This window comes from Lipophrys pholis (genome assembly GCF_963383615.2).
Source record: "Lipophrys pholis genome assembly, chromosome: 11".
In the NCBI taxonomy this organism is placed as follows: Eukaryota; Metazoa; Chordata; class Actinopteri; order Blenniiformes; family Blenniidae; genus Lipophrys; species Lipophrys pholis.
In genome coordinates this window covers 10,031,927-10,054,532 of record NC_137631.1, presented here as the reverse complement: position 1 = coordinate 10,054,532, position 22,606 = coordinate 10,031,927, and the positions used below count along the sequence as shown (strand labels likewise).

Here is a 22,606-nt window from a genome sequence, read left to right as displayed (position 1 = left end):
GAACTCTGAGCCCACATGCCATGAATGCACACAAACAAAGCCAACCCACACAGGCTGCAGCACAGGCGACGTTACTGAAACATCCTTCCTCTGCAGATACAGTATCAATGTCCCGTCCCGCGCCAAACACAACACCTTCATGTCTATGAGGGAATTTTCCCTCGGTGGATCATTAAGATGGACATGTTCTCTTGTTTAACCAGGAGTCCAGTAATTCGTCTCCGATTTCTGATTGTTTTTTCAAGAGAGGTTACTGCAGGTCTGGGATTCTCATTTCATAATTGAATTTCAGCGTGCAGCTTCACCAAAGTGCTCATTTGCAGAGGTTTATGTGGTGGGTCTGGCAGCGTCGTTCTGCTCCAGGAAGCACAGCTTGGTGGGATTTATGCTGACTCATCTCTGCAGCGATACTCCAAAAGAGTAAACAGTGAAATAATAGGCTGACGATGAAATATCAAAATGGAAAGCTGGACCCGTGCTGCCACATTTGTTTTCTTTACACTTCATGACCTTTCAAGTTACCCGAGCTGCTTGTTCTGTCAGGCTTTTGTACAGGATTTCAGTGCAAACTCAGGGTATAATCCTACCTGACTGTAAGGTTCTGTCTGTAGGCGATGGGCTGCTGGGCTCTCCCGTCCCCAGAGTGTTGGTGGCAATAATCCTGAACTCATATTCAGTCCAGGGGAACAAATCCAACACTGTGGCTGTCTCTGTATTGCCCTCTACAATCGCAGGAGCTAGAGAAGGATAAGCAGCATGTGAGAACATTATACAGCATAGGTGGGATTGTCCCACATGTAAACAAAGATGTCCCTGAAACAACCATGAAGTTCTAATTTGAGAACCCAGTTCTATAGTTTAAGCCACTGAGGCATGATGAAATCACATTCAAACCATCTTTAAGGCCATCAACCACCATGTAGGAACATAGTATCACAGTGTGGAACGGCCAAAATCACTATAGCACCAGTTCCAGCACAGTGTCCAGGCAGCAGTGTTTATTTGGCCAACTTCTTACATGTAGTGGCGTTCCTCCAGACGTCTTTTGAGAACTGGTCCCTGTACTGGATGGTATATTTGGAGATCCGGCTGTGGTTGTCTGCTCCACGACTCCACTGCAACGTTACATTCTTCTCAGATTTGTTTATTATTCGCACTCCACCTGGGGCACCGGGGGGACCTGGGGAAAACCAGGGGAAGAACAGACGAGTTTCAGAAACTCTTCCCTGGATGAAGAATGCAGATGTTGATGCAGGTTTGTGCAGAGAGAAGAGATTCTGTCACTTCGGTACACAAATCCAAATTCCCATATTTTCCATGAGCAATAAATGTGCCACAATAATTGTTGAAGGTAAGGAGTTGTTTAACAATTGTATAATTTAACATGGGTCTTCCAAAGCTACTGTGTGATGCATGTGAAGCAGAGCACATCAAAGCTGTTGTATGTTGTCTTTATGGTGTCTTCTTTAAAAGACATCCACTGAGACTGATGGATTAAGGCATTAGAGCCTAGAGCCCATTGACATACAGTCTAGGAACTGAAGCTTAAGCAAAGACTTTTGAATTCAGCGTGTCTCCTTGTCCTCCTGCCCCCTCTACCCTTGGAACATAAAAATGTCTTAATAGGAAACCCAGACTGTGCCCGGGGTTACCACCCCCCCCCCCCCCCCCCCCCCACCCACCCCACCCCACCCCCACCCCCACCAAGACCACAGCCTCAGAAATCAGCTTGAATTGACTTTTTCCAAATCATGTAAGGAAACCACAAGAAAATAAGACGATTGGACAGCCCCAGAGTTTATCCTCCACTCCGAGTGTCTTCAGAGAAAGCATTGGTACAAAACCAATCAAACATTGTATATACTTTAAATGCCTATGTCATATTGATTTTATTCTTAGCAGGACTGTTTATATTAATAATTCAGATTTGGTAACGGCCAGTAATGAGTTCATAAGAACTTTTCTCAATACATGGATGTGATAAATTACAGCACCATTCCAGGCCAGCTCGTAACTTCACACTACCAAAATACACACTTGTCATATGAATACGCTCCTCTCCCCATCTAAAATCCCTAATAATAACAAGCTACAGGTGCAGTGCTGTGTTGTTTGCTCTGACAATCGCCTGAAACAGATCTGCTTCCTCATCTGCCGTGATAAATGGCTGTCTTTCATCTCCCCCTCGCTGCGCCCCGGGCTGCTGGCATTTGGCACTCCATTAAGAGCAGCCCGGGACCTGCGCTTTGGTTACACTCGGGGAGACGTCACAGTCCTCCGCTGTGCGTTCACCTGACCATCTGTCAACACCTGCTCTGAAAAGCGGCAGCGGCAGCACACCCAGGACACAACAGGGATCACTGGCAGCCAAATCGCTGCCAGAATTCCCGGGCTTCTATCTGAAGAGGTCCTTTGTCTGCCGACACTGGGCCTGTATCGAGAGCTGAGGAGAGAGAGCTGTAAGGCAAGCTCTGAGTCGTCGGGAAGTGGAGGGTGAAAAACAAGGCACAGTGAATCATCCAGCAGTAGAAATACGAGTAAAGGAGGGAGTGCTATGGGAGTGTGGCGGTGTTTACTTTGCGTGTGCGTCGATATCTGCTGTACGCGGTTAGAAGAACAAGCACTGAAATCAGCAGCTGTCCTTTTTAAAATACTGACATGAGATAAAAATCTATGATTCATCGGATCCTCATCGCCTGGCATGACACCTGGTGAAAGCTGGCCCTCTACTGACGTAGAAAGCCAATTTGTTTAATCTTCTAATGCACGTACACAACCACTGTAGCAGATCATCACTATCATCAACATATTTATTTATTTTTTCTTTTACTTTACCTTGTTGGACAAAGCTACACAAAAACAACAGATTTTAAACAAAGGGTCATCGAAAAGCATGAAAAAATGTTTACATCCATTTTAAAAAGGCTACGGCTGGTTTTTGCCATCTACCTCAGTTAGTCTGACCTTTTCTGGTAGCCGGCGATACTCTGTGTTCTCTCTGTGCCTCGGTCTTATGCATGAGCACACAAGACATTTCTATCCACATCCGTTTTACTCATTTGCATGGAGCCTCACAATTTGAATCAATATTTGGCCAAAAAAGAGGCTAAGATCCGACCACCCTGAAAAGATTCTCTTCAAATATGAACTGGAAAGCATACGGTACAGTATTAGCTCCATATCTCTGTGGCCATTTCCTTTTTTTACACATACACACTTTTCATCACAGCAGATAGCATTTGGTAAGATTTTATCGTTTTAAAGTGATTTAGGGATTTACATTTTGTTTTCCATGGAAAAATGTTGACTTTGACTCGCACATGCAGAAGAGTTGGTTCGATTAAATGCCTGCCTTCGTAATGTTTTTCACATTATTTTATATTATTTGTTAATGGCTTTGGGGTCAATAAGCATGAGAGAATAGAACTCTTCTTAAATGCTTTCAGTTTGAAACATCTGGTGACTCCATACATATTGTCTGCAATTGTTTGCACCCATGCCTCTGTTCAGCAGCTCCGTGTTACTGGGGTCGCCACAGGAAGTCATCGCAACGCGGCTGGTTTCTCTGTTGGATGTCCTTCTTACCACAACCGGGGTTCAAACCAATGTCTAACTTGATGTGCCTCCAAGTGGGGACATATTCAAATTTACTTCAGATTCAACCCTCAAAATGTGTTTTAAAATACAATATCTAAAAATTTGACACTCCATTTATTGCTTTTTTTTTCTTCTTTTTAACCAAGATTTGCTCTCCAAAATGAAAAGGAAATAATTCATGCTGGGAGAAGGCGTCCAATAGCCTCAAGACTTTTCCTGCTGCTTTACCCACCCCCACTAAATCTCTTTTTCTCCCCCACCCAGTAGACTTTCCAGTGTTTTCCAGACTGTATAAATACCATTTAAAGCGGGACTGTTAATATCCTTTTAGCACAGAGACTAAATAAAGTGTGGTATATATTTTGTAAGCTCCTTCAGCGGTCCATATAAGACCCCACTGGTGGACTGGGTTTGGCCCATGGGCCACTAGTTTAGCAACATTAATCTGTAGTGTTAGTTTCTAAGTATACACGTGTTTTAACAGATTATCCACATTAAAACACTGGAAAATATTTGTTAACATAATTACAAATTGTTAAAATAAACTAACACCAAGAGTCTCAGCTAATCTACTTTGACAGCACATGAGTGGAAATGAGTTTGGTTGATTAGATTGGCAGAACATTTGAAGTCAAGATTTCAAATGTGACTTAATCTTTATTATGACAAGGTTTAATATATAAATTCTGTCCCATCTCAAATTTCTGGTAAGGACAAAAACTAATAACTTATATTACATGTAAAATAGACAGAGCTGCCCAGTGTTTGACCGAGAGTATTCTCAGCGTTGTCGTACATTATTCACAACTCACCTCTGACAACTAGGTGGGCAGAGGCAGTAACATTGTCGACCGGTGTCTGTGCAGTGCAGGTGTAGCGTCCAGCATGCTTCAGCTGAGAATTCTTGATCAACAGGTTTCCATCTGTGCTCCCATTCTGCAAAGGAAACAACACAAGAGATCAATGAGAAATCACCGTCTGCACTTCATAACAAGACAGTGATGTTTTATCAGTCAGTCTGAATTCATCTGGAAACGCACAGACAGTGATGTCAATACTAGTCATGTCACTAAAGGGCTTCAAGAAATCTGGTCAGAAGGTTTCAAATGTAAAAATGTCCAAATCCATATAGTGTTCGCTGCAGTCAGCAGTCCCACAAGAGTAAGGCGGAAAACAGTAGGAAGCAGTACCTTACAAATACATTGCTGCATTGGCCTACAGCTGCTGACGACTCAAACTGGCATTGCTCATAACGCAGAAACAGTATGAGGTGCAACTGAACCCCAGTTTTACGAGGGGAAAATCCTCCGTGTTTAGAAAAGTGGGGTATCATCAATCACAGTCATAATATGGTGTTTGCTTAGCGGGCAGAGTGACAAATGAGAGAGGCCGATCACTCACTTCTGGTTAGAGCGTCACTAAGAGACCAGGAGTAGGTCATGTCAACAGTAATGGATGTTAGCGGGGATCGCTATTAAACCGATATAGAATGCAGTATTCCACTCAGGGTATGTGAAATGAATTTTGGAGCCACATTCTATTAAACCGTGCTTTAGTTTTCCGTTTCAGAACAAAACAGAAGAGCCATCAACACGACCTCTAATATGGTTTTGATGTGGATGGGCTCCAAGCTAAATCTGAGCTTTTGTGGTCGGGCCAAAGTAATCCACGTTAAACTCTGAAGGTTACTCGTGCTGGTCACATTAAAAACATTAAAAACATGCACTGAGCAGGACGGTGCCTCACGGGGTTGCGTTCGTAGTGTTGGCTGTGCTTGTGTACGTCGATAATTCTGCCATCCAGGGACCAGATGAAAGTGATGTCCAGAGAGCGGTCGTGCGACGCCAGACACTGCATCAACGCATTCTCTCCCACTTGAACATTAGCATTGGATGGTGCCAAGGTGATCTTTGTAGACTCTGGGGGTCAAAATTGCACAAGAACTCACAGTGAAGGGAAATAAGTCGCTCTTGTCACCGTTATCATTTATAAAAAAAAAAGGAAGAACAAGTCTGTCATCTATAGAAAAACTAATTTCTTGTATAAAAAACGGAGTCCTAAAGCAGAAACTGCAGTATGTATTTGGAGAAAAAAGCTACAACTGTTCAATATGCAGAGATGTCCAGCAGAGGGCAGAAGAGTTACACATAGAGCACGACTAGACTGTACAATGTAAAAATGACTGAACGCTGACATAGCAAGAAAATAAATGACTCCAAATAAAACAGTTTTTCAAGTATTAATTTTGTTGTATAAATGATTTTAAGTCTGTTTATAAATAAAGTTTTCCCTCATTGTTTCCACACAACAGCACAAGAGCTCAGTGCTTGTCACATTGGATCTAAAGCAGCCCCCTCATGCCTTTGCCCTTGGGGAAGACTGAATATCCAGCAGGAGCGTGTATGCTGTCGCTCTGTTCAGAGACCCATTATTCAACCACAGTCGACATTTGGAGGTCGGGACTGTTGGCTGTGACTGAGAGCGACACCAGTGATTGCCAGCTGAGGTTGACATCAGTCAACACAACACCGACTGTCCTGGAAACATCAGACGCATAAAACGAAATATCAAATGAATGTTGTTCTCTAAATCAAACCTTCGCTTTAGCTTCAAGTACAGCCTTTGCAACACTCCATTACACCTGGACATCCTTTATATCAACCAGGTTCCATAATCCATCCATTTATCTTCTAGAATGCTAATCGAAGTTACGATTCCAGGAGAGAATGAGTGACAGCAGATTTCAAGCTGCACGACCTGTCAGTCCATCACATGGCAATCACTGAGAGACAATCACATAGACTCTCATTCACAATTTAGAGACACCAATGGGCCTCAATTCAATGTTTTTGGGTTGTGAGAGGAACGCCCCCCCCAAACCAGACTGAATGAAGTGCTGACCACTACACCTCAGCGCAGAGGAGTGTAACCCCGGCATCAATCTGCTATATACCGACTATGTGGAGACGACTGTGTGATATTCTGCTTGTTTTGCTACCAAATCAGCAACGTGCCAAACCCTGTTGCAATAGAAGTTTGCCCCACAGTAGGGCAGCAGGGTGCATGAGAACGCTCAGAGAGAAAATTGGTGAAGCTCCTGGCTTCGACACAGTGATGTACTCTACATGTCAGGTAGGTAAACACCATTTACCCACTGCAACTACAAGCCGAAAATAAGAGACGACCCTGTTAAAAGTCAGGCAATGGATCCACAATGGAATCAGGAACGTGACTCAACGCTGCCACCCAATGTAGAAACAGAGGCATTACTTGAATTTTACATAGTGTAACTTTAACTTTGTAATCCATTGAAAGATAAAAGTCTTTTCAAACGTCAAATGTATTGGGAGTTTATATATTTTTTATCACATTTACAGTTATGCTCTGTATATTATTTTTTATAATATAGGTTTGATTTGTTTTTAAATGCCACTTTTGCCTTTTTGACCTAAAGTTGGCGCCAGTAAACTTGCCTGTGACCATCAGAGTGGCCGTGCTGTTGGCTTTCCCTCGGTTGTTCTCCGCAAAGCAGGTGTACTTTCCTTCATCGTCCCTCGTCACATTGAGGATCTCCAGGCTCCCGTCCTCCCAGGTGAACACCCTGAGGAGAAACCACAATTACACCTTCACACACACACACACAGAGGAGAGAGCGCCAGGTGCCATGAAATATTCATCACAGTATGAAGGTCAGAGGTCCAGTGCATGTTATTCCTGGGATATCTGGTGTGATGAAAGTCATCGCATATCTGCTGGTTCCCTAATGAATATCGGACATTTCAATAAAAAAAATAAATAAATAAAAAGGAAACTTGAAGCGTCTCAGTGAGAAGAAACTCGGGGGTACCAGTTGCCACATCACCACTTGATACCCTCTCTCAGACAGACAGTGGACACACAGAGCATTAAGATGCATATGTCATTTTCCAGCAGAGGGGGTGAAGTGTGTGTGGGGAGGGAAGAGTTGGGATGTCTGAGCTCTCAAGATTAGGATTGTTTTGTCAGCGAGGGGCATAAAGCAAGGGTTTACGCATCAGTCTGTCCACACTGATCTTAAAAATGAGCTTAAAGTCGGCTCCTGACAGAGGGCGAAGATGTGCTCGGCACAACAACAACATTAAAGACGTTTCTGGCAGATAAAGATTTAGAAAAACCAGAGCTTATTTAGAGCCGCAAATATTAAGTTGCTGCTTTTTAATTTAAAGTCTCATTTAGGGAAAGCGGCACGGTGAATTTCAGGACACTGATGTGTCTCGGCCACAGAGAATAGGTGACGGTTGATGAATAATAGCAACAAAAAAAACAAAAGGAAACCACTGTTGTGAAGAAGCAGCTTTTACAAAGCAATTAAAGTCTATTAAGGTGTCTTTGATCAGAGGAGGAAAAAAAAAGAAGAGTGTCATCACATGAAGAGCTGGCTCACCTGGTGGAGTTGAAAAGCAGCTCGGTGTCTTTGCTCCAGGAGAAGGTGGGCTTCGGGGCCGCTTTAGGTCGACACTTAATCACCACCCGACCGTTATTAGCAGCCATTACTCTCTTCAGTGGGCTGTGTTCAAATGTGGGCGCACAGGCTGGGGAAGCAGCAGGATGAATTATTCATAACAAACTTACACTGAAAGCAAGAAGGCATATATTTAGTAGATATTCATAGAAATGTGTGCTCTACTTGTTTTACATAGGTTTTTCTTTTTCTAAACGCCATGTCATAATGAGCTCTCAGTTTGACAGTTTGAAACATGACCCCCTGCAAGCCTGATACGGCCAAAGGTTGACTCACCGAACACACGCAGCTCTGCATCGGCGTAAATGACCCCGTGGTGATTCTCCGCTATACACTGATACATCCCCGAATCGTCGAACGTCAGGCTGCTGAACCTCATGTCTTTCCTGTTGAGCTGTGAGAAACAACGGGAGTTAAAACACTCTCTGCTCGATCAAAATTCCATTAAGAGGCAAAGACACAACGCTCGAGAACAGACGACATCCAGTACATTTGACTAGGAGCTGATTTTATATTTTATTTTATTGTATAGGCATAATTATAAATTCAAGAAACTCTGTTGCTGTGTTGTCGGCAATGCTGCTGCTCTCGGGTGTATTTTCAAGCCTGCCGACAGTTTTCTTCTTAAACAACACACGCTGGCAACAGCTCAGTAACAACAGGTACTTTCTCCTGCCATGATGTGCGCCCCACTGTGTCAGCTTTCTGTGTCTGCTGTGCGACTGTAGCTACCCTCGGCTGCACACTGATACAATAAGAGCTAACAGAGCTACCAGGAAAGATTGAAGTACTTCACAGCTTTCGCTGAATTACCCACAATAAAGATTCATGAGGTGGAATATTACCGGTTGTCCATTTTTCATCCAGCGGATGTGGGGTTTAGGTTTGCCCCCAGCTGTGCAGGACAAGTTGTAGGCACTGCCCAGGTCTTTCTCCGTGCTGCTGATGTGATCCACCCACTCTGGATAAGCTGCCAATGAGGATGAACGGGGTGACAGCATGAGCCAAATCCAATAAAATACAATACTGCCGAGGCATTGAAATGGGAAGGATTAAAAACAACAGACTGGGAAATTAATACTCCAAACTACAAGTTCCCTTCAGTTCTGGTCTTTGTAGGTATACTGTATCTCTTAATGCAAAGCAGATTGTTTGTTGTTTCAGATGTGCATCAGTGTTGAATCTTTCCGTGTCTTTTCAGTTTTAAGCCTTGAACTCTTATGCGCAAAATGTGGACGCGGCTTCACCCTCCATACCAATAAATAAGTACATCTCAGTAAAAACTGTTCTTGCATCAACCTTCTTTTTATTACTATGAGCCTGAATCTTGCAATCCACACTTTATAAATAGAAGGAGAGCCGTTAAGTTGAATGCATCATGTTCGCACATTTTTATTTGAATACTTATAATTGACTTCCTGTGGACACGTCGGGCAATTGGCCGTCTGGTCTGGACAAGCAAACACTTACAAAAGTAAAATCTTGCATCCAGTGCTTGTAAAAGCACCTCCTACCTTCAACGGACACTCGCGCCGTGTGGTAGTCCTTTCCTTTGGAGTTCATTGCCTCGCACTTGTAGGTGCCGCCATCATCAAATTGCACGTTGTACAAATGCAGCTGAGTTCCTCCCAGCCGCACCTCATGACTGGGCGGGAGCTGTCCATCTAACTTCTTCCAGCGGATCTCTGGGACGGGACTTGGAAGGAAAAGATAAAAGAACCAACAGTCATGCCAGTTCTCCGAATAAAACACCTTTGCATGCGGTTACTCAAGTCATCATCATTTTGAAAAATGAATGAAAGAAAACAGATTAAAGGTAAATATCATTTCACCACACGCATTTAAGGTCAATTTAAATGTTTCAAGAGACCAATGAATCGTGAAGTCTTAACTTTCATTCATCTTTATATTCCTTTTAGAAATATTGAATTATATTGGACCCCTAAAATTGTCCCACATTTCTTTCACTTACTTCCCCAAAGCAAAGCATTCCAGGGTGATATTCTGCCCCACCAGGGCAGTGGTGTCTGGAAACTTGACTTTGAGGTCAGCGGGGTATTTCCTGAGGGGACCTGAGTAGAGAAACAAAGAAGCTTGTGACTCATGTGTAAGACACATCTCGGATTTCTGCAACGAACTGAAAAAAACATTATAGTGTAATCATATTATTTCTTTTCTTCAAGTGTTCCCCTATAGAATTGTCGTTCATCGGTTCACACTTGTATCTAGTTTTCGTATTGAGGCCCTTTAATTCATTCTGTTATTTCTAAGAATCCAGAAAAAAATGATGCATAAATAAGGTCTTTGAAGCTGTCAGATGTTTATATGCTGTACCACACCGGCACAATGCTGCAGCGGACTGTGACAACACACCCAGGAAAATGACAGAGAAAGCCATTTATAAAAACCTACAACATGCACAGGTATGTGCAGTGTATACTGTACTGTACACTTATAACACACTATGTGAAGTTACTGCAAGTCATTTTATACTTAGATGATACTTAAATATATCAGTCCAAATAAATGTTTAGTGAAAAAATTTATTTGTATTTATGTTATAACAAGTGTTCAAAGACTTTTTTTTTTTTTTTTGCCACAAGTGAAACTCAAGTTTTTTGTATTTTTTGTTTTGTTCAAAATTTGACGAAAAACATCTTAATACTAATAAAAACTACACACATGAATTCACAGCTTTAGTGTTTGTTTCTATCCATTTCCATTCCCTATAGCCTGATGTCTCTGTTACAACCCCTGACTGTGCATCAGTCCACCTCTGAGCTCATTTATTCCTGTAAGTTACATTTAAAAATCAATAGCAGAATCGCATTTCAAACAGCCACTAATGGGATTAATGATAGTGATTTATTAGAAAGAGGAAAAAGAGAAAATGAAACTTGCGGCATTTTGATGCAGGCAGAATCATTCCAACACTTGAGGTCCTGCTATGTTCTCACGCCACATTTCATCAGCATTAGAGTGTGTGAAGTACAATGTGCAAAGTATTTCCAAGGATTTGTTCGTAATTATATACACGTGTCTGATCCCTCAGTTGTATTTCTTTGTTCTATCTATTTACAGAGTGTTTCAAACACAAACGAGTAATACATCATAATAATTCTAATAATTATTAAACCAAATTTTAAAAAGATGTTGTCAACAATCCATGTGGGTGTAAGAGGATTTTTTATTTTTTATATATAAAGCTTAAACCACATCTGTAAGAAACAAGGTAAAAAGGCAGCGAGTTACTAACGTTCAGCCAGAGGCTCCAGTGGGATGTAGTTGGAGAAGACGCTCTTAGATATCGACGGGCTGGATGCGATGCAAGAGTAGTTGCCTTTGTCTGAGGAGTCCACCTTGGAGATGTAGAGGTTTCCGGTTATCTGCGAGACAAAACGGCGCTTGTCCAGTGGGATGAAGGTGGGGAATTCATTGAGGATCCAGCGGAACGACAGCTCGGCTGTGGAGAAACGACCAGCCGTTAATCAAGCGCCTGGACATACATCAGCGGCTCTGGATGAAGCCAAAAGGCCTGGAAGCTTGTGAAGCTGGCTCTGTTTCAATCTTATAAACACATTCGGAGCAGTAATAATGCAACTGGTTCTGCTCTGAGGGAATTTATAATTAAAGCATCTGTTGACCTTGCAGTGAAATCTTGTGATTCTTTCAGCTGGAATGGCTAATAGAGGCACGCTGTAAGTACATGGCCATGTTGAGGTAATTCTCATGCTCTGGATGGATGAGCATGGATTAGCATGAATATTAACCCTCTTATTACTGGGATGTCTGGATTTATGTTGATTGAATGGCTCTGGAGTTGTCAAAAACGGGTGAGCGCTTCTGCACTTTTCACCCAGATAACTACAAGTAGGAATGTTACAAATGCCCGAAGTGTTGATGAATCGTGTCTTTGATTGAAAGGCTGCAGAAGTGCAGAAGTCCTGGGGGCACAACAACGAGGAGTTTAAGTGGGCATAGCTCTATTTTCATACTCTTTGGTTGTATCAGAGATTTCATAAATAGTCAATGAGTTTTAGTTTTGACAAGTAAGCATGCCAATGCAATCAAAAGAATAGAATAGAATAGAATAGAATAGAATGGAATAGTCGCTTGATTACCAACCAGAACATACACTGGCTGATGCACATTTGAATTAAATTTTGTTGCAAAAGCTTGCTATCGGATTGGTAAACAAGAAAGACAAAACAGAACAAACAATGAAACCAAAAACCAAAAAATTAAGACAAAAATCATTTGAAATAGTGTAAGAAATAAAGAATTACATATTGTATCCACTAAAACTAGGTAAATAGGAAGAAAAGTGTTTGGGGGAGATGAGTATGGCTAAATATTATCAATGCTAATAATAATAAGATCAAATATTTAGTTAAACATGTTCAGAGATTGGATAAATATAACTAAATACTTCACGTTTTAATTCAGGCCATCACTTTCAGGTCATCAATTTGGAGAGTGGGTTGTCTAAAGCTGCAATTTCTAGTGTTCTACAGCAGACTATTATCGTATTTCCTATTACACGACAAATGTTAACTCTTCAGTCTATCAGATAGACTCTATCTGAATCACCAGGACTGACGACACTGTAATAACTACTCACTCACCAATAAGATAATCATGCTAAACGATGAGCCGACACGACACCAGCAAATACACACTGTACCTGGATAGTGTGGAGGGGGAGCGCAGAGCAGCACCGCCCCTTGTCCCTCTTTCACATACACCGACGACCTCTCCTCTGAGGAGAAAAGGTCCAGGTCTGGAAAAGATGAAGGGAGAAATCCGTGAACTCTGTCACAAGCTTGATCTCTTAAAAACTCTGGTTGTTCAAAAATTGCGATTGATTTGAACTTGAGCAATGGAGGGAGTTCAATCACAACACATCAGCCACACAGTCATATCGAAGTCACACCAGTCACACCAATTACGATTGTTAGAAGCCACTCTTGCAATTTTCAGAGTACATGATCTGAAGGCCCACGCCAGTGCAATAGGGTGAACTCTGGACAGTGCGCTCTCCAGCCTGAGCAGGGCTCACGTCTGGGCCACTTACATCCGAACTGGACGGAGGCCTCGCGGCTGATAACCGTGCCGTACATGTTGGAAGCCAAACAGGAGTACTGTCCTACATGCTGGGTTTTAATGGGGTTGCTGATGACCAGGTTGCCACCCACTAAGCTGTAATGGCTGCCCTCTTCATTCAGGTCAAGGTCCACATTGTTCAGCATCCATCTGCGAAGAAAACAAACAGGGTTACTCCAGATTAACATGGGATTTTATTACCCGTCTCATTTCAGAGGGGAGACTATCACTATGGGTACGAGTACAAGATTTTAGTGACACCACTTGTGCCCTTTGGATTTCAGCATTAAGTAACTCTTTCCAGTCTTCCCGCGGACCTTCTCAGAGCTTTGAAAGCTTGTTGTTTTTAGTCAGTAGTTGCTTAAAACTTTGGCCATTGTTTCATTCAATTTATTCCATCTGATACTCTCTGCTTCTAATGCTCCTGTTGGACTGGTGACACCGTTCCCGTACGTTTTCAGAAATTAGTTAGGATACACAAATTCACTTTATTTATAAACACACACATTATAAAGGATAATTCATTGTTAGTGTATTTGAGATCAATTCCATTGATCCACTTTAGGGTTGGGAAAAACCAAGACGGATTAAAGTTTTGGTGCAAAAAGATAAGGGTCATAGACACAACAGTTGCAGACTATATAAAAAGATTTCACAGATAACTCACTAACACAAGATGGTGCATTTAGCTGCCCCCATCTGGAGCCGTCGCAACAGCTCAAGTTTGATATTTTTACCTCACAATGCATCACATTATTACGTCGGCCAAGGATGTAATAAAATCATCGGTGTATATTTGTTTGTCTTTCTGTCTCTTGGCAAGACCACAGGTACATATTAGGCCATGAAAGATTCCATTAAATTTTGGAGGTGATCCAGATCCGGATTGTGGATCAGGACTTCATTTTATAGGCTTTTAAGGATTATGTCAAAACTACATGACAGATTTTCACCAAAATTGTCACTACTGATAGATGTAACCTGCGGCAGATGTCAGAAATCTGTGATTCCTCCGGTTATTTTAGGTTTTCCAGACTATTTAATGCAGTTGTGTGTCCATACTCTCACTGTACAGTACTGCAGATTAACAATTTTACAACCTCCCTTTTGACATCCACTTTTTGTATCACTGACAATGAAACTGATTTAGAGAATGCATGTCAATGTCATTTACATACATTTCAATCTAAAATGAAATGGATAATGTAAAACACTTTATATTTTGATCCGCAAAATTAGGTGCAGATATGACGCCGGCTTTGTTTGTGCTCCGGTTGTAGGATCCTATTTGTTATGAGGTGTTTCTGGCATATCTCATTTTAAAATCATGCTACCATAAAGGGGGGAGAAAGAAAAAAACCCATACTGTGAACAAAATGAGATGTGCATTTTGCTGGAAAACAACACATCTCTTTAGGAATGGCATGAAATTGAGTCTCGCACACGCGTGTAGCGAACTGTGGGGGTTGAAGGTCCATCAGAGTTACCATGAACATCCTTGTGACCTTGCTATTCAAAGGTAGCCCATAAAACAGCGTCTGATGGAGTCTGAGTGATGGCGAGCTGCGGGAGGTGGACCGGATGCACAGCATGCGGTAATGAGACTGAGGTTATGGGAAACATATGTTACTTGTATGTGGCAGGTGGATTGGCTCTTGCCCGGCAGTTCATGGTAATCTTGGCCTCGGGTGACTCCTCCGGGTAGATGCTATCCACCGGCTGCTCCTCAAACACTGGCCCATAACCTGTGGCTTCATCTGTTGACAGGAGAATAAACCAGAGTCAGACCTACAAACACCTTCAATAAAGTTGTAAGATGTCAGCCTCTGTCTGGAGCTTCTGGGGCAGTTTCCTTAGAGATGAAAGTACTCACAAGTCTGGGAAATGGCCTGTGTGAGGCGCTGCCTTTTAATAATACAGGCTGGTTGGTGACACACGCATACAGTACCTCCAGTACTTTGTAGCTGCTTTTAAATAAATCCTAGTTGCAGCTGGAACTGATCCAATTCGCGAGTCCACAGTAACTCTTTCAGGCATTGGTGCACAGAAATAAGCCTCTCATTTATTCCAAATCACAATGTCACACTAATCATGGAAAAGATGTGCTCACTCAGGTGCCAAACCACAGTGACACATTCATCTATTGCTACTGCATCCTGATACACTAATACAAATGCTGGAAGTGGAAATGCCACCTTGACTTAGCATAATCCAAACCTTTTTTTCTTCTTTTTTTTTCAAACTGCATGTGTCACCGTCAGCGCCAGGAGCAGTCGCACAGGAAATTTCAGGGAGCGGAGTCTCCTTGATGAAAATGCATTTCTGGGTTCAATTTGCCTTTTACACCATCAATACACACATGCAATTAGCCCCGATTACTCATTAGAACAGACACACGTCACGAGCGCTGGCATGAATAAGACATAAACACAATGCCGAGCTATGAATAAGCAACGAGGCGAAATGTTCCCAAACGTTGATTAGTCTCTCAGATCAAGAGTGTGTGTGGAGGTGACTGCAGGAATACCAATGTGGGGCGTGTGTGTGTGTGTGTGTGTCTGTGTGAATGTGAGCGCGCGGACGTTTGTTATGCTCCTGTGTGTCGTGGTTCTAAGAGAGCACAGCTGACATCCCAACGGGGAGACGCTCCTTCTTTTCACACAGTCACACCCTGCACCTCCTCGATCCTTCTAACCCGGCCACGGCCGGACTCACTCAGCGAACACTCCAATTTGAATATAAGAAGCTCACATTTATAATATCCGGACACCTTGAGTGACAGCGGTCGCTGCTGTTTACTATCACAAAAAGACAGTATTACTGTACTAGGGAGTAATAAAATTCAAAAAATTGCAGGAATCATCCACATTGCAGGTGTGAAACATAAGCAGGGGAGCAAATGTGGGGTTAGGTGAGGACAGTAAACTGAAAGCTCAGGACCAATTTTAAGAGTGTAGTGGTTCGTACAGAGGTTTGCATATGGGCTGGGGTGTGGTGCCTTTCTGTGTGGAGTTTACATGTACTTCTTGTGCATGTAAGGGTTTTCCCTGCAGGGATTCCAGTTTACGAACACAGGAAATCATGGATGCATGTACTGGCCAACTGTCTAGGATGTACCCTGTTTACACCAATGGTCATCTGTGGCCGGTTTAAGCCCCCCGTGTCCTCAAGTTGAATCAAGAAAACTACAAAAGAGGATCAATTTCGCCAATAGATCAGACTTGGTCCACAGGTTTATTACTGCATCCATATATGTCTACAAGTATGTCCCATCTTTATCATATAGTTAAAAATGATAGTTTAAATGTCTGTTTTTCAAAGGAATCAAGGATCCAGACGCCACTATCGTCCTTGTGCTTTCTACAAATGCACATGACTGCTTGACATTTGTGTCAACCTAAACCCCAAAACTGACAGGTTGGTTTAATACCCCCGAACTAGTTGAATATTCATCCATCTCTGCTATCAGAAACGAGAGGAATTTTAAAGAATCTGGTAATCCTAACCCGTGTGAAGGCTCACGGCCGCAAGTTACCCTCGAAGCCCACACCGACAACCAGGAGGCGGCAATTAAGACGTTAGGAGACCGGATCAACTCCCACTCACACACTCCAGCAGCCAACCGTGTGCGAGTGCTTGACATTGATGCAAATCCCAAGGACTCTGGATTACTGCTGGCTGGGAGAAAAATTAGAAATACCGTAAATGGGCCATTGTGGGGCTGAGGGGAGGCAAATTAAGTGAGAATCTATGTTCTGGGAACAAGGGAAAAGGAAACAGAAGAAGCAGACGCTTGAAGATGAGGATGAGGACGATATCGTGACCTTCTTCTACGGTTGGGCTTAAGATGAATGCTTTACATGTGAAAATGAAAGATACATGTGGGATGGGCTCGTGGCGGGGAGTCGCTGAGGCTGCTGAAATAGCAGTTGGAGTGTAACTCCGGGAGATGAGTGCGAGTGCCGTTTCTATCCTCTCCGAGTAATGTGGGAAGTGACAGATGGTGGAAGGGGGTGTTGAAGCAGGCCACATAAGGCCCGCTGCCTGGAGACACACACACAGGCCTCCTCCATTCTCTCTGCCTTCTTTCACTTTCTGGCTTGACTCTGCTGCGCTCTCTACATCTCTCTAACCTCTATCCTACTCTGCACTCCTCTTTCCTAACATTTCAAAGATTTCTTCAACTAGTTACTTTGAAAAGACTCCCCTGAGTTCACTACTAAAAGCAGCTTTGGTAGTCATTCACCTTTTAACAGAAAGAATTTGTAGAGATATTCATGGTCCAAGAGGATAAAACCTTCTGATTTTGAAGATGCGTCAACAAATTGTCTACCGTCATGAGGAGACATCACCTGACAATAGCTAAAGGTCTGTAGATATATTGATGAAACCGCTGAACATAATTATATCATATAGCTTTTTATTTTGACTTGAATATACTGACGGCCACAAAATGCAGACGCAGGATCACATTTTAGTTTTCAATTGAAATATCTGAAGCATTTCTCTCTCCAGTGGTTCTGATTATGTCATAAAACTTGTGTGTGTATGTGTGTATATTAATAGTTGTGTTACTGTAATAATTTGTGTGCTCATACTTGGATTTGTATGTACAGAACAGTTTGAGTCTGTGCACATCGATTCATATGTTATCTGGTGTAATATGCTTGTGTCTGCGGACCGAGGTTGGTGTATGGCTTATAAAGACCCGTGAATGTCTCAGACTTTATCCCCCGCTGGCTCCTCTGCTGTTTTTATTTTTTTTTTACAAGCTGATTTTTATGACAGAGACTTATCCATAACTACAAATTTTTCTTTGCCCTTAATCTAGACAGGCGATCTCCTCAGACATACAGACTTCATAACATTAAGTAGCACTGTGGTAGTACTTATTGAATCTCAAGTCTAACATGAGAGAATGGGATAAGATCTGGACTGATAATAGTGCGCCTGCCAGTCTAATCTGAGTTATAGACAATATCTGAAGTTGAAACGAATGCAGAGATATTTATAGGGCCTTGTAAATACAGACATATCAGTAATCACTAAACATATTAAACATGCACAAATACACAAAGTGAGGAACACTCCCAAATCTCCACATGCATTGCACAAGTAATTTTGCTAATATGATAGCGCCGGTAATGCACCGTTTAATGTTCCAGCCCTGCCATCAAGTTGCTGTTTTAGTTTGTTCAGCACTCTGCTTTATTACCAAGTATTTGCAAAACTGACGACGTGTCATCAGTTCATCAGGCTCCGATGCACTTTGTGCTGCTCAGAGCTTAGAGTGGAAAGTAACACAAGATTAACACACTACAGCTCACATTTACAATTGTGAAGCAGCAGTCACATTGCATTTGTTTTTATTATAATCTGCTGGTCCTATAGGGTCATCTACACTTAATCATTTCACATTGGTGTAGCAAAACCTGCACATTGTGCTGTACGTTTATAGTTAGTACGCTCTTTGGGTGCTTGTAGTACTTTATTTGAGAGAACAGCAGATAGATGTAGTTTGCTAACAGATTCTGGTTGGTCTATGAAATATTAACAATATATCGATAGCTGGCAATATCCAACCAATTGCTCTCCACAGACAGTGAAGAAGAACAGGACCGTGATGCATAACATTTAACACTGGAGCCACGGCAGGAACTAAGTAACAAACGTTTGCATGCTAATAAGTGCAGCTATTAGAGACAGTTGCCTCTCAATTAAAGGTCTGCAACTTTTAAAAAGCCTCATCAGTCTCGAGTGGACGGCTCCTCTGAAAGCTGGGTAGTCTGCAGTGCAACCGTGAAATCAGCCCGAAAACACGGGAGGGAAATTGAAAACGAACACAGAGGCAATTTTGTGCTTTTGTTTCACTCGAGGGGCTGTAGATACTTTACTTCATTTTTAATATGATTGAGCTGAAAGCCACGAGAGACACTCCTGTGGTTCCTGCGGGTTTGTTTAGGTCCGTTGTCCACAACAGAACAGCCGGATGGGCTACGGACATACACCAGGCGGGAAGTTTTGCTGGAGTCACGCTGATCTATGTTGACTTGCAATACCAGTCTTGGGATATGTGAGGCTGTGAAGATTACACATGACGAATCCTTCACGGTCTTGAAAAAGGGAGGACACGTTTGGGGGCTACATTTGAGGGAATTGTCAAGTTGAGAAAGCTACAATGTCATTGGTCTTCAGAGAGACTTTCAATTGGGACACAGTCGGACTCATTAGTAGCCCTGCTGACAAGCAGCATGTTGGCATAATGAGGCTTCTGGCATTCTAGTGAAGCGTTGAACTTAAACACGACTGAGGCGTGAAGTGGTTAAAGATTCACCCTTCCTCTCATTGCCCACCACTCTTATGTACTCTCTCATACCCTCTTTCAGACTAATTCTAAACAACTGTCATACGATGTGTCCAAAGCACATCAAAACCTCTTTCTAGCTTTCCAACATGGCTTCAGTCTGTCAGTCCTCTTATTATCCGTCCTCCTAATCTGTGTGGCTCTAAGGTTCTGCTTTTTTGTCTCCTCATCAAACCCTTTCTCTGTTTTCTATCTTGGCACGACTCCGCTGTAGATGCACTGAGCTGGCCTGTTAAACTGGCAAGTAATTATTTACACAATAGTCAACTGAAAGATCCCACGCCCTATTCACACACACAAATACACCCAGAAAAGAAAGAAAGAGGGAACAGTGGCTCTCATCGAGGGACACATCTGTCCAAAAAAAAAAAAAGGAATGAAGATGCACAAACAGAAGTATTCAGCAAAGTGAAAAGCGTTCTGTCTCCAGAGCTGACTGGAGATGATCTCTGGCTGGACAAAATTCATTATCAAACAAAGGCGATCCCATTCAGCTCAGCAGCAGGTATGTTAAGACCGATTTAAATTTGAAATACCACAGCATGTTATTTTCAGAGCCTGTTATCTTCTTCAGCATCTCTTTCTAATGTGACATGAATTATTCAAAGTCGTTTTAGGTATGATATAGAAAAAAGACAATGGCCTGCTGGCTTGTCCAATAATAATGGTTAGAAATATAATCTCTTCATTTCTCTCTTTATATTTCTTCATATGCTGTTGCTATTTGCAAAAAAATATAAAAATGTGTGTGTTGCTGTTAATTCCAGCTGAAGGTAGGAGGCATGAAACTACTCAAAATCTCAAGAGAGCCTAATCCTCTCAAGAATTCCACTTTACGTGCTGTGATGTTTTATGGCGACATCTGGTTTGTTTGCATGACCAAAAGTGTGTCCAAGTGGGACAGACAGCATATTGTGTCCTTGAGGCACCAAAAGCACAGTCGAGCAATAATTACCCACAAGCCCCAAAGCCCCATAATGAGGCAAACCCAACTGTCCCTAGAGTGGAAAATCCTTTTTTAATTTTTTTTAATTTTACGAGTTAAATAATATTTAATTATTCTGCTTCGCCGCAGGCTCAATTATTTGCAGAGATGTGGTCAGTATCAGATCGTGTACAGTGACTACAGAGCCGGCCGTGCAATCATAGCTCCTGTCAAGAACTATTTCTCCAAGATGGCAGCTTGTGTGGACAGGAGCAGTCCAAACAAGATGTACAATTCTGAATGTAGGGAGATTTCACAGGCCATTATACAATTATCCAAGTATCAGTTGGAATTGTTAAGAAACAGAAACACTGACAGCCGTTTCAACACCCGGATCACTGAGATAGTCCAGAAAGAATCCGCCAACGTTAAGTTATCGGGTGAGCAACACCAGTACCGAGATGAACGGCTCGTAAAGGAACACGTTACTGTGGCGTCACTAATTTCTGTAGTAAAGCACAAGCAATTAGTTTCCATAAATGGTCATATGTAAAGAGTCTCTGTTAGTGTCTCCATCCTTAAAGAAAGACTGAGACACGAGACTATATATCCTCAGTCCCTGTATTGAATCAGCAGCTATGAGTGCATGAAAGCAAGATCATCTTTAGAGGAGCTGCCTGCTGATTGTGTGGCGTTTACCTGCTGCTTCTAGACATCATCCATTCATCTTTTACACCGCTCTATTCTGTCCAGAGCAGGCAAGCACCTGCAGCACCGTGCACCTCTTCAAAACATCATTAGCTTAAACATATTTTATACAGTATTTTCCACCATCTAATAGATATAACTTAAACAGCATCCAATATAAGCCTGACCGACACAATGTGAACAGCAATACTACAACAATAAAGCTCAAAGTGAAGCTCAAAGTAACCAGTAACCTTTAGATTTATGTAGCTATAGTTCTAAGAAGTAACTAGTTAATTACTAATTTTCAGTAACTTACCCAAAACCTATTCGAAAATGTTGAAATTTTTCAGCCTGTGAAGAGTTAATACCTGGTTCCGACGTAGACGGACATTGAGGAAGCTCAGTATGCCCACTTGTCAGAGAAAGGAGGAATCCTGCAGCGTGTCCCAGCTGGAAGGCCGCCTACACAATGCGCTGACCTTTGAGGAGTTTGGTATCGACTCTGCCTACTCCGATGACTGCGCCTTCATCTGTGTCCAGGTTTGACGAGGAGTTCAAAATCATAAAGCCCCACCAGCATTTTCTTTACTGCTGACTGCCCTTAAAAACCGGATCCTATAGTCTACCGGCGCAGTGTGTGTGCATCACAGTGCAGAATACACCCAGGTTACATCATGCCGTGTTATTTCTGCAGATGTGTGGAGATGAAGCCAGCTTGTTCAGGAAGAAATTAAACGTACACAGAAAGAATGATCCACTGGAGTCCACACTTCACGCTGGAGAGAAGAGAGTGAACGGGCAGTAACAAAAACAAACAAACGAAAGACTGAGAGAGAGACCACTAAAAATATGATTGCTCTCCTCCACTGCATCCACCAGCCTGCACCAAGCATCACAACTTGTTCCCAAGCAACCAATCGACAAGCCTTACTTTTTTCCAATTTACCCCTCGCTGACAGCCTGCCTCTCCCAGAAACGAACAGCGAGTCTTTCACAAACCTCATGCAACATGGTGTAAACGTGCAGATGTATTCCCGTTCTTTAACAAACAAGCTGTGTGAGTGAGACAGCTGAATGGCAATACTTTAATCATTTTTACGGAATCAAGCATTTTGAACTGTTAATGTGGATATTCTCTGGTGGTTTCAATCTGCCACTGGTTAATAATCGTCTTTTCTCATTTTTAAGTTTAAGCCTTGACATTATCCTGAAAATTGGTTATTGTAAACCATTCTAATACATTCTAACAATCGTGAAAATAATCAGAAGTCGCAGCCTTGCAACCTAGCATCGTAATTATATGAAATACACAAGAATACATTGTGGGTTTTTTTAATACAGGGTGCATCACACCTTCTTTACAACGCAGAGGTTTTTCAAATTCAAATTTACCAGCACGCTCAACCTAAAGAAATCCCAATATACT

At 42.3% G+C, this 22,606-nt stretch overlaps 1 protein-coding gene across 2 annotated transcripts in view; it reads right to left on the bottom strand.

Annotated features, from left to right (window-relative positions):
• Nucleotides 1-22,606, bottom strand: part of cntn1a (contactin 1a) — a 73,857-nt gene that overhangs the window by 8,253 nt on the left and 42,998 nt on the right. For both annotated transcript variants that reach the window (XM_080474901.1, XM_080474900.1), the window contains exons 4-17: nucleotides 14,832-14,958; nucleotides 13,173-13,351; nucleotides 12,783-12,878; nucleotides 11,355-11,561; nucleotides 10,071-10,170; nucleotides 9,613-9,794; nucleotides 8,944-9,068; nucleotides 8,375-8,492; nucleotides 8,021-8,168; nucleotides 7,071-7,198; nucleotides 5,344-5,516; nucleotides 4,410-4,533; nucleotides 1,019-1,180; nucleotides 588-737 (exon numbers count right to left, since the gene is read on the bottom strand). In XM_080474901.1, coding sequence (XP_080331027.1) covers nucleotides 588-737; nucleotides 1,019-1,180; nucleotides 4,410-4,533; nucleotides 5,344-5,516; nucleotides 7,071-7,198; nucleotides 8,021-8,168; nucleotides 8,375-8,492; nucleotides 8,944-9,068; nucleotides 9,613-9,794; nucleotides 10,071-10,170; nucleotides 11,355-11,561; nucleotides 12,783-12,878; nucleotides 13,173-13,351; nucleotides 14,832-14,958 — 2,019 coding nt within the window. The remainder of the gene's footprint in view (nucleotides 1-587; nucleotides 738-1,018; nucleotides 1,181-4,409; nucleotides 4,534-5,343; nucleotides 5,517-7,070; nucleotides 7,199-8,020; nucleotides 8,169-8,374; nucleotides 8,493-8,943; nucleotides 9,069-9,612; nucleotides 9,795-10,070; nucleotides 10,171-11,354; nucleotides 11,562-12,782; nucleotides 12,879-13,172; nucleotides 13,352-14,831; nucleotides 14,959-22,606) is intronic.